The sequence below is a fragment of the Lepus europaeus genome, unplaced genomic scaffold (genome assembly GCF_033115175.1).
Source record: "Lepus europaeus isolate LE1 unplaced genomic scaffold, mLepTim1.pri SCAFFOLD_3_1, whole genome shotgun sequence".
NCBI lineage: Eukaryota > Metazoa > Chordata > Mammalia > Lagomorpha > Leporidae > Lepus > Lepus europaeus.
Window position 1 is genome coordinate 12443365 of NW_026909276.1, and position 12726 is coordinate 12456090.

Here is a 12726-nt window from a genome sequence, read left to right on the forward strand (position 1 = left end):
GAGCAGCAAGGACTCAAATCTTCTGTTTACATGGGATGCCAGCATTGATAGTGGAGGCTTAGCCTGCTGGATCACAATTTTGGTGACTATTGCAGGTTCTTAAACAAATCTCTAAGCATTTTTCTCAGTGAGTCACAAATGCAGATTGTACTGCAGACATTCCCAGGTTCTCTTTTTGGGCAAATAATTCCATTGCTTTCACTTTAATTATGTATAATGTTATTTCAAATGTTTATCACTTGAATTTTTGGGGCAGTATTTCCATTGCTTTCACTGTAATTAGGTATAATGTTATTTCAATTGTTTATCAGTAGAATAATCATAGACAAGGGCAAAAGCTAATTTGTATTCTTTGTCTTACCTGTATTTTCTCTCTTACTTAAAAATATTTATTAGCTTGATAGAGAAAAAAGTTGATGGACTGAGAGAGAGCTTTGACACATTAATTCACTTCCTAGATAACCATACCAAACAGAGGTGGGGCAGGACTGAAGCCAGGATTGAGGAATGGAATCTAGGCCTCCTTCATTAGTGACATCACCATTGCTTCCCCAGGTCTGCATTATCTGGGAGCTAAAAACTAGAGCTGGCATTGGAAATCAAACATAGACACTCTGAGGTCGCATCATAAACACTAAGCTAAATGTCTGCCATGTCTTTTAATATATTTTTTTGCTGACATATTGGAAATGATATGCATGGTGTTTTCCTGGAAATTATTTTCTGTTCATTCCCATTGTAGTTTCACTGATGGTTTCTTGCCTTTTTTTCTCAATGCTTCTACATACTTCTCCTTAACATTGCCCATTCAAGAGTCAGTATTGCAGACCGGCGCCGTGGCTCAACAGGCTAATCCTCCACCTAGCGGTGCCAGCACACCAGGTTCTAGTCCCAGTCGGGGTGCCGGATTCTGTCCTGATTGGCCCTCTTCCAGGCCAGCTCTCTGCTGTGGCCCGGGAGTGCAGTGGAGGATGGCCCAGGTCCTTGGGCCCTGCACCCACAAGGGAGACCAGGAGAAGCACCTGGCTCCTACCTTCAGATCAGCGTGGTGCACTGGCTGCAGCGCACCGGCTGTGGCAGCCATTGGATGGTGAACCAATGGCAAAAGGAAGACCTTTCTCTGTCTCTCTCACTCTGTCCACTCTGCCTGTCAAAAAATTAAAAAAAAAAAAGAGTCAGTATTGCCCCTCTTTTAGCCTGCTGTGCAATTCCCCTTGACAGATGTGGCCTTTGTGATTTGAACCTCCTGTTTCCCTCCAGCTTGGGCATTTCTCACAGCCTGTAGATAATGTGTTTGACTCTGTTGAATGCTCTGTGTGGCTTTCTAAACACTCAACAAGTCTAATGTGAAACCATATCCTTCCTTTTTCCTTCATATCCATACACAACTGTCAGTGTTTGTTTTGTGACAGAGTTAACATGTTGATTGGAAGTGTAATGTTATAGGTGATGATAGCATTTGAAGACCTGGCCGTGTACTTTAGCTGGGAGGAATGGCAGAACATGAACAATGCTCAGAAAATCCTATACAGAGATGTGATGCTGGAGACCTACAGCAGCCTCTTCTCTTTGGGTGAGTGACACCCATCACATTCCCAGTGATAACATTTTCTTGCTATTTGACAAGCAAGGGAACACTTTATAATGTTTAATATTGGGCAGGATTAGAATTTGAGTCCATGAATAATCTGAATATCTACCATCTACAAAAGATTCAAATTGGAACATTTGTTGCATAGCTCCTTAACCAAGCTGTAGTCCTTTAAATAATCCAAGATAGTGATTTTACAAAGTCTTACTTTGTTTCCATTAATAGGGCACTGCATTACCAAACCTGACTTAATCTTCAAGTTGGAGCAAGGAGAAGAGCCATGGATGGTGGACAAATGCTTGAATCAGAGCCTTTCAGGTCAGTCTGCAAATAAGAGACAGGAGGCCAAAGCAGAAAGTGTGCATATGTTGACTGGTAGTCTTTCCATGAATTTTTCTCAAGCCTTACTCCTAATGACAGCTGGTTTTGTGGATCAGACACAGGCATTTAGAGATACCAGTATCTTTTCTAACTTTTGTTCTTAGTGAAGATGTTCTTTGATTAAAAAAAAAAATCCAGTCATTTCCTGATGTTACTAAGATATTTTTTAGGTTTGATACATTCCCCAAATTCTAACTTGTCCTTCTCTATACTTTTTTTTTTAAATTTTAAGTAATTTATTTTTTGACAGGCAGAGTGGACAGTGAGGAGAGAGAGACAGAGAGAAAGGTCTTCCTTTTGCCATTGGTTCACCCTCCAATGGCCACCGTGGCTGGTGTGCTGCAGCTGGCGCACCACACTGATCTGATGGCAGGAGCCAGGTGCTTATCCTGGTCTCCCATGGGGTGCAGGGCCCAAGTACTTGGGTCATCCTCCACTGAACTCCTGGGCCACAGCAAAAAAGAGAGCTAGCCTGGAAGAGGGGCAACTGGGAAAGAATCTGGCACCCCAACTGGGACTAGAACCCAGTGCGCTGGCGCCAACAAGGTGGAGGATTAGCCTAGTGAGCCGCAGCACCAGCCCTCTATACTTTTATACCTTTCCCTTCATGCACTTATTAGTTCCTTCAGTGCTTGTTAATTAGGCAACATACAGAAACTTATTTTTTTTAATCTTAATGTTTCTGTTTTTTTTTTTTTTTGACAGGCAGAGTGGACAGTGAGAGAGAGAGACAGAGAGAAAGGTCTTCCTTTACTATTGGTTCACCCTCCAATGGCCGCCATGGCCAGCACACTTTGGCTGGCAGACCACACTGATCTGAAGTCAGGAGCCTTCTCCTGGTCTCCCATGTGGGTGTAGGGCCCAAGGACTTGGGCTATCCTCCACTGCACTCCCGGGCCACAGCAGAGAGCTCGCCTGGAAGAGGGGCAACTGGGACAGAATCTGGTGCCCCAACTGGGACTAGAACCATGTGTGCCAGTGTCACAGGCAGAGGGTTAGCCTATTGAGCCACGGTGCTGCCCTGTTTCTGGTTTTTTTTTTTTTTTTAAAGATTTATTTATTTATTTGAAAGTCAGAGAGAGAGAAGGAGAGGCAGAGAGAGAGAGAGGTCTTACATCCACTGGTTCACTTCCCAATTGGCTGTCATGGCTGGAGCTGCACTGATCTGAAGCCAGGAGCCAGGAGCTTCTTTCAGGTCTCCCACATGGGTACAGGGGTCCAAGGACTGGGACCATCTTCTACTGCTTTCCCAGGCCATAGCAGAGTGCTGGATCAGAAGTGGAGCAGCTAGGACTTTAACTGGTGCCCACAAGTGATGTTGGCACTGCAGGTGGTGGCTTTACCTGCTATGCCACAACGCCAGCCCCCAGAAACTTATTTCTAACTCATTGCTCAGATTGAGTTCCCACTCATGATTTTGCCCAGGCATAGAACTTGCTCAGGAATGAATCAATAAATGTGAACTCTCTTTTTTAGTCTCTTTCTTGTTTTTTTTTTCCTCTGTGCCTCTCAAATAAATAAGAAAATTATAGTCTGTTAGAAACATTTGAGGAGTGGGCCTATAGTTGGCAAAACTCTGTTTCAGTCTGTCTTTATTTTTAATTCTGTCTCTCTGACTCTCAAGTAAGTAAATAATTAAATACTAAAAGATGGTCATGTGGCCGGTGCTGTGGTGCAGTGAATTAACACCCTAGTCTGAAGCACCAGCATCCCATATGGGCACCAGTTCGAGACCCAGTTGCTCCACGTCCAATCCAGATCTCGGCTATGGCCTGGGAAAGCAGTAGAAGATGGTCCAATTCCTTGCACCCCTGCACCTGAGGGAGACCCAGAAGAAGCTCCTGGCTCCTGGCTTCAGATCAGCACAGTTCTGGCCGCTGTGGCCAACTGGGGAGTGAACCATTGGATGGAAGACCTTACTCTCTCTTTGCCTCTCCTCTCTCTTGTAACTCTGACTTTCAAATAAATAAATAAATCTTTAAAAGAAAAAGATGGTCATCAGTAAGCCTCTGTGCTGTGACATCATAAATTATGAACCTAGTAATGACACTGTGTTGCAGTGTGTTAAAGCTCCAGCCTGCAGCACCAGCATTGCATATGGGTGCCATTTCAAGTCCCAGCTGGTCCTCTTCTAATCCAGATCTCTGCTAATGCACCTGAGAAAAGAGAAGAGGTTGGCCCAAGTCCTTGGCCACCTGTACCCATGTGTGAGACTGGAAAGACACTCCTGGCTCCTAACTTCATTTTGGCCCAGCATTGGTTGTTGTGCCCATATGGGAAGTGAACCAGCAGATGGAAGACTTCTCTCTGTCTATCTCTTTCTATAATTCTAGCTTTCAAGTAAATAAAGTAAATCTTTGAAGAAAAGAAATCATAAACTAAGCATGAACTTATATAAAACATGAAAATAAGTGATCCTAGACTCACCAAGAAAGTAATGAGATTTTGAGACCCAGGGTCAAGTAGCCTTTGGGTAATGTTGAGTGGCTCAGATTTCATTAAGGGTGGAGTTTGAAGTATGATTTCTCTCTTATTTTTCAGTATCATTGAAAAATAAGCTAATAAAAAGATAAGAAAAGCATAGGAAATGAAGCTTTCAGTGAAAATAGGAGGCAACTGATCAAAAGCATCTAGAAATTCAAATTATCACACAGGAATGTTTACAGAAAGAATCGAGAGGAGGTAACCAGCACTGATGATTTCAGAATGAGCTAGAAAACACTTTTCAAAGAAGATGAGCACATCCCGGTTTGCAGAAACAAATTCTTCAAACTGATTGGGAGTGTTTAACTAAAGTGGTATATTGGGACTTTTCTCTACCTGTTGTACTTCTGAGAAGCTGAAGGTATTCGGTGTCCTTAGGAATTTGGGGATGCTGTGATAGAGTAGAGACAAAGTGGTTTTTCATTTGAAAAATCCCACAAATGATGTTTACCTAGGAAGACTGAACATGAGACAATCTTAGGTTCAAATCATACTCCTTAAATGTTGTCCTGCTTAAAGTACAGGCACATTTCACTCTTCTCCACCTGCAAGTAAATGATCAGTAAAACTTTTCCATGTTTATGGTTGAAATATCAGAGAAGCAAAAAGCACACAATTTTTATAAAAATAAACTGGAGAAAAAGGACAGGGAAAAAAATGGTTGCTAGGTAGTGGGTGAATATTTTTATTAAATATTTGTCCATTCTTTAAAATATTTTATAGTTATTTCATCTTTGTGAAAGGCAGAGTGATAGTGAGAGAGAAAGAGGTCCTCTAATAGCTCACTTCCTAGATGGCTGCAACACTTAGGTCTAACTAGTCTGAAGCCAGAACTCTAGAATTCCTTTAGTCTTCCCTGGTGTCTCACAGGTTCCCAGGCACGTGAACCATTATCTGCTTCCTTCCAGTTTACATAGGCAAGAGAGCTGTACTGAAAGCAGAGCAGCCAGGGCAGGCATCCCACATATCATAGCACAAATGTCTTTCTCCCATCCTTTTCAAATTCCCATAGTAAAAAGGATCATGTTTGAACATTGGGAAACCTCATGGTATATTAGTGTATTAAGGAGAAAAACCATATAATGGTCACAAATAAGTACCTCATACTGATTTTGTGAAAATCTTATGCCACTTGGATAACAAGTAACTTCATTCTCTTTACATGAGTATGCCAGGAGAAACAGTTACATGTGATTCAGTGACATGATTGCTTTTTTCTCATTTCAGTGGTCATGAAAAGGGATGACCTGGTTAGGATCAACCAGGAAAGTCAGGACACAAATCTGAATCAGGATTTTATGAAAAATAACAAGACATCAGCTCACAAGAGAATTGAATTAAGAAAAACCCTTAGTTTAAATTCAAGCCATATTCCAACACTGATTATTAAAAAGGGAATCTATTCAGGATTGAAGCCTGAGGAATGCAATAAATGTCACACTGTGTATCCTCCCAGTGGGCCTGATCAACTACAGGCTGGAGAGAAATTTGATACCACTACAATACCTGGAAAATCTCTCCAGTTCTTTGAGCCTCTTAATCAGCATGACAATATTCACATCATGAAGCAGCCATTTGGACCCACTGGACAAGCAAAAGTCTTCACAAGAAAGATGTTCTGGAAATCTGAGAGGGTTCATATGGCAGAAAACTGTAATAAATCAACTGTCACTTTTGGAAAAGCAACTCAAATAGAAAAAGCTATCCATGAAAATTCTAGCCTCAATATGCATCAACAAACTCACACAAGAAAGAAATTTTATAAGTACATTAGCTATGTTGAACCTGTCATTCACCAATCACATCTTGCAATAAATCAGAGACTAAATACAAGGGAAAAACTTTACACATGTAACCCTTTTGGAAAATCACTCAGTATTAATTCACCTTATGAATGTAAAGACTGTGGAAAAGCCTTTGGACAAAAGTCAGTCCTCAGGAAATGTGAACAAATTCACACAGCAGAGAAACCTCATGAATCTAGTGACTGTGGAAAAGCCTTTACACAAAGGTCATACCTCATAAACCATCAGCGAATTCACACAGGGGAGAAACTTTATAAATGCCTTCATTGTGGAAGAGGCTTTCTGTGGAAGTCAGTCCTCATCGTACACCAGAGAATTCACACAGGGGAGAAACCTCATGAATGTAATGACTGTGGAAAAGCCTTTGGACAAAAGTCAGACCTCATCATACACCAGCAAATTCACACAGGGGATAACCCTCATGAATGTAATGACTGTGGAAAAGCATTTGGACACAAGTCACACCTCATCATATATCAGCGAATTCACAGAGAGGAGAAACTTCATAAATGTAATGACTGTGGAAAAGCCTTTGGAAGAAAGTCATACCTCATATTACACCAGAGAATTTATACAGGGGAGAAACCTCATGAATGTAATGACTGTGGAAAAGCCTTTGGAAGAAAGTCACAGCTCCTCATACATCAGCGAATTCACACAGGGGAGAAAGCTCATAAATGTAATGACTGTGGAAAAGCATTTGGACACAAGTCACACCTCATCATACACCAGCAAATTCACACAGGGGAGAAACCTCATGAATGTAATGACTGTGGAAAAGCATTTGGACACAAGTCACACCTCATCATACACCAGCAAATTCACACAGGGGAGAAACCTCATGAATGTAATGACTGTGGAAAAGCATTTGGACACAAGTCAAACCTCATGAACCATCAGCAAATTCACACAGGGGAGAAACCTCATGAATGTAATGACTGTGGAAAAGCATTTGGACAAAAATCAGACCTCATAAAACATCAGCGAATTCACACAGGGGAGAAACCTCATGAATGTAATGACTGTGGAAAAGCCTTTGGACACAAGTCACACCTCATAAAACATCAGCGAATTCACACAGGGGAGAAACCTCATAAATGTAATGACTGTGGAAAAGCATTTGGACAAAAGTCACACCTCATCATACACCAGCGAATTCACACAGGGCAGAAACCTCATGAATGTAATGACTGTGGAAAAGCCTTTGGACAAAAGTCAGGCCTCATCGTACACCAGAGAATTCACACAGGGCAGAAACCTCATAAATGTAATGACTGTGGAAAAGCCTTTGCACGAAAGTCAGACCTCATCGTACACCAGCGAATTCACACAGGGCAGAAACCTCATGAATGTAATGACTGTGGAAAAGCCTTTGGATACAAGTCAGCCCTCCTCATACATCAGCGAATTCACACAGGGGAGAAACCTCATGAATGTAATGACTGTGGAAAAGCCTTTGGATGCAAGTCAAACCTCATGAAACATCAGCGAATTCACACAGGGGAGAAACCTCATAAATGTAATGACTGTGGAAAAGCATTTGGACACAAGTCACACCTCATCATACACCAGCAAATTCACACAGGGGAGAAACCTCATGAATGTAATGACTGTGGAAAAGCATTTGGACACAAGTCAAACCTCATGAAACATCAGCGAATTCACACAGGGGAGAAACCTCATAAATGTAATGACTGTGGAAAAGCATTTGGAAGAAAGTCACACCTCATCATACACCAGAGAATTCACACAGGGGAGAAACCTCATGAATGTAATGACTGTGGAAAAGCCTTTGGACAAAAATCAGACCTCATAAAACATCAGCGAATTCACACAGGGGAGAAACCTCATGAATGTAATGACTGTGGAAAAGCCTTTGGACAAAAATCAGACCTCATAAAACATCAGCGAATTCACACAGGGGAGAAACCTCATGAATGTAATGACTGTGGAAAAGCCTTTGGACACAAGTCACACCTCATCATACACCAGCGAATTCACACAGGGCAGAAACCTCATGAATGTAATGACTGTGGAAAAGCCTTTGGACAAAAGTCAGGCCTCATCGTACACCAGAGAATTCACACAGGGCAGAAACCTCATAAATGTAATGACTGTGGAAAAGCCTTTGGACAAAAGTCAGACCTCATAAACCATCAGCGAATTCACACAGGGGAGAAACCTCATAAATGTAATGACTGTGGAAAAGCCTTTGGACAAAAGTCAGGCCTCATCGTACACCAGAGAATTCACACAGGGCAGAAAACTCATGAATGTAATGACTGTGGAAAAGCCTTTGGACAAAAGTCAGGCCTCATCGTACACCAGAGAATTCACACAGGGCAGAAACCTCATAAATGTAATGACTGTGGAAAAGCCTTTGCACGAAAGTCAGACCTCATCGTACACCAGCGAATTCACACAGGGCAGAAACCTCATGAATGTAATGACTGTGGAAAAGCCTTTGGATACAAGTCAGCCCTCCTCATACACCAGCAAATTCACACAGGGGAGAAACCTCATGAATGTAATGACTGTGGAAAAGCATTTGGACACAAGTCAAACCTCATGAAACATCAGCGAATTCACACAGGGGAGAAACCTCATAAATGTAATGACTGTGGAAAAGCATTTGGAAGAAAGTCACACCTCATCATACACCAGAGAATTCACACAGGGGAGAAACCTCATGAATGTAATGACTGTGGAAAAGCCTTTGGACAAAAATCAGACCTCATAAAACATCAGCGAATTCACACAGGGGAGAAACCTCATGAATGTAATGACTGTGGAAAAGCCTTTGGACAAAAATCAGACCTCATAAAACATCAGCGAATTCACACAGGGGAGAAACCTCATGAATGTAATGACTGTGGAAAAGCCTTTGGACACAAGTCACACCTCATCATACACCAGCGAATTCACACAGGGCAGAAACCTCATGAATGTAATGACTGTGGAAAAGCCTTTGGACAAAAGTCAGGCCTCATCGTACACCAGAGAATTCACACAGGGCAGAAACCTCATAAATGTAATGACTGTGGAAAAGCCTTTGGACAAAAGTCAGACCTCATAAACCATCAGCGAATTCACACAGGGGAGAAACCTCATAAATGTAATGACTGTGGAAAAGCCTTTGGACAAAAGTCAGGCCTCATCGTACACCAGAGAATTCACACAGGGCAGAAAACTCATGAATGTAATGACTGTGGAAAAGCCTTTGGACAAAAGTCAGGCCTCATCGTACACCAGAGAATTCACACAGGGCAGAAACCTCATAAATGTAATGACTGTGGAAAAGCCTTTGGACAAAAGTCAGACCTCATAAACCATCAGCGAATTCACACAGGGGAGAAACCTCATAAATGTAATGACTGTGGAAAAGCATTTGGAAGAAAGTCAGACCTCATAAACCATCAGCGAATTCACACAGGGGAGAAACCTCATGAATGTAATGACTGTGGAAAAGCCTTTGGAAGAAAGTCACAGCTCCTCATACATCAGCGAATTCACACAGGGGAGAAACCTCATAAATGTAATGACTGTGGAAAAGCATTTGGAAGAAAGTCAGACCTCATAAACCATCAGCGAATTCACACAGGGGAGAAACCTCATGAATGTAATGACTGTGAAAAAGCCTTTGGAAGAAAGTCACAGCTCCTCATACATCAGCGAATTCACACAGGGGAGAAACCTCATGAATGTAATGACTGTGGAAAAGCCTTTGGAAGAAAGTCACAGCTCCTCATACATCAGCGAATTCACACAGGGCAGAAACCTCATGAATGTAATGACTGTTGAAATGCCTTCTTACAAATTCACACTTCATCGTACACCAGAGAATTCACACAGAGCAGAAACCTCATAAATGTAATACTGTGGATAAGCATTTGGAAGAAAGTCACACCTCATATCATACTGGAGAATTCACACAGGGGAGAAACCCCATGAAAGTAATGACCAAGGGAAAGCCTCTGGATAAAAGTCAATCCTTTAGAAACATCAGAGAATTCACACAGGGCAGAAACCTCATGAATGTAATGACTGTGGAAAAGCCTTTGGACAAAAGTCAGACCTCATCATACACCAGCAAATTCACACAGGGTGGAAACCTCATGAATGTAATGACTGTGGAAAAGCTTTTATAAATCATATGTTGTAAATCATAGCTCATATCACACCAGAGAATTCACACAGGGGAGAAACTTCATGAATGCAATGACTGTAGAAAAGCCCTTGGCAATAAGTCACATCTCAGAATGCATCAGAAAATTCACATGAAGAGAAACCTTTTGGACATAATGACTTGGAAAGCTTTTTCTCATAGTTCAGCTCTCATTGTGCATCATCTAATTCATATGGGGGAAAACACTTTGGCTATAATGCTTATGGAAAAGCCTTTATCCATAAGTAACACCTCATAAAACATCAGAATTCACATGGTGGAGAAACCATATGAATGGAATGAGTGTTGGAAAACTATGCCAAAATCACACAATAAAACATCAAGAATTTATTACATGGTGGAAATCTTGTAATGAATGTGGAAAAGTCTTTTGTCAGAAGGAATACCTCATAACACATGTAGTTCAAACAAGGGAGAGAACTTAAGAATATAATGAATGTGAAGGACTTTTTCCAAAATCAACATAACCATGTGACAGAGCCTTTTGCTGGAAATTACATCCCATACAATAGGCACTCCCATAAGGAAGAAAGGTTGGGACCAGTGCTGTGGCACAGTAAGTTAAAGCCCTGGCCTGAAATGCCGGCATACCATGTGGGCACCGGTTCTAGTCCCGGTTGCTCCTCTTCTGATCCAGCTCTCTGCTATAGCCTGGGAAAGCAGAAGATGGCCCTGCACCCACATGGGAGACCCAGAAGAAGCTCCTGACTCCTGGCTTTGGATCGCTGCAGCTCCAGCCATTGCATCCATCTGGGGAGTGAACCAGTGGATGGAAGACCTCTTTCTGCTTCTCTGTCTCTCTGTAACTGTCTTTCAAATAAATAAAGTAAATTGTTAAAAAAATGAAGAAGTTCAGAAATATTATTAGTGTGACAAAAAGCTATTTGTCAGAAATTGATCATTATACATCAGAAAATTCACACAAGGGGTTTCTTAGGAGTGTAATGAATGTGGAAGTATATTTTCATGGAATTCAGGCTTGCATAAATATGCAACTCAAAAAAGGTGATATCCTTCAAGTGCAATAGGCCTCAAAAAACCATAACCAGAAATTAAACATCAGGCTGGTGCCATGGAGCAGTAGGTTAATCCTCCACCTACTATGCTGGCATCTCATATGGGTGCCAGTTCTAGTCCCAGCTGCCCCTCTTCAATCCAGCTCTCTTCTGTGGCCTGGGAAAGCAGTAGAAGACAGCCCAAGTGCTTGGGCCTCTGCACCCACATGGAAGACCAGGAAGAAGCACCTGGCTCCTGGCTTTAGATCAGTGCAGCTCTGGCCATTGTGGCCATTTGAGGAGTGAACCAACAGAAGGAAGACCTTTATCTCTGTCTCTCTCACTGTCTGTAACTCTACCTGTCAAATAAAAATCATAAAAAACAAGAAATTAAACATCAACACCAGATAATTCATAAAGTAAAATGTCAATTTAATGAATGTGAAAAAATTCTTCTGCCATTAATCAATTCACATGAAGAGACTCAGAAATGAGAAAACATGCATGCATAGAAAAGTCATGTACCATATGTCACCTCTCAATGGTCACCTGACAACTCACAGAAAGAAAAAATCCTATGTATTATAATGGGAAATACCTTTATTATTAGACAAACTTCTACAAAACATAACAAGATTACAGAGAGAAGTCTCTGAAATATAATTTGCTTGGAAGAATTCTTTGGTGGAATCACACCTTAATGAGTATTGGGCAGTTTTCATGATGAATTGTGAGAGAGAGTGGTTAAGAATTCTTCAGAAATTTTTCTCTTATACAACCTGAACTTTTGGTTTCTCATTATTGTGAGTGGGATCAAGTATATGAACTGAACTCTGCTCTCTTGTGTAAATTTTGTTAATAAATATTTAAAAGTTGAGTAACAATTATTTCAATAGTTATTTGGAATACCATCTTCATCAATTACAAAGTTATTTGTTTTATAGCTGCTTTGTTGGCCACCCAGGATTCTTTGCCCACATTATTGCAGTGCAAACCAGTGATGTGACCATAGGCATATCAAGTGACACATGTTCCAGCCATAATAGTGTACCCTGGCTTTGGATAATAAGTGTTGTGTGCAATACAAGGGAATGAGTTTGTGGTGACCTATATACCCATGAGAAATTTCAACTTATCTGTGTGTACATCTGGATTAGACTCCACTACATAAGGTCTATTTGAATATGGAAGTAGATGTTGTCGCACACATTACCCTCATTCTTTAAAGGGACAACTTCAAACCCTATAAGTTGCAACACTCATCTGAATTTTCCTGTATTACTG

The 12726-nt window shown here is 41.3% G+C and overlaps 1 protein-coding gene across 1 annotated transcript; it reads left to right on the forward strand.

Moving 5' to 3' along the window:
- Positions 1–1449: 1449 nt before the first annotated feature.
- On the forward strand, positions 1450–10396 carry LOC133755218 (zinc finger protein 658B-like; the record flags this gene model as incomplete). Its single annotated transcript, XM_062185426.1, is given in 5 exon segments — positions 1450–1569; positions 1852–2050; positions 5684–6090; positions 6277–10057; positions 10119–10396. Coding segments are annotated over 5 exon segments (4785 nt in total), but the record flags the coding sequence as incomplete, so codon positions are not given.
- Between the last annotated feature and the right edge of the window lie 2330 nt (positions 10397–12726).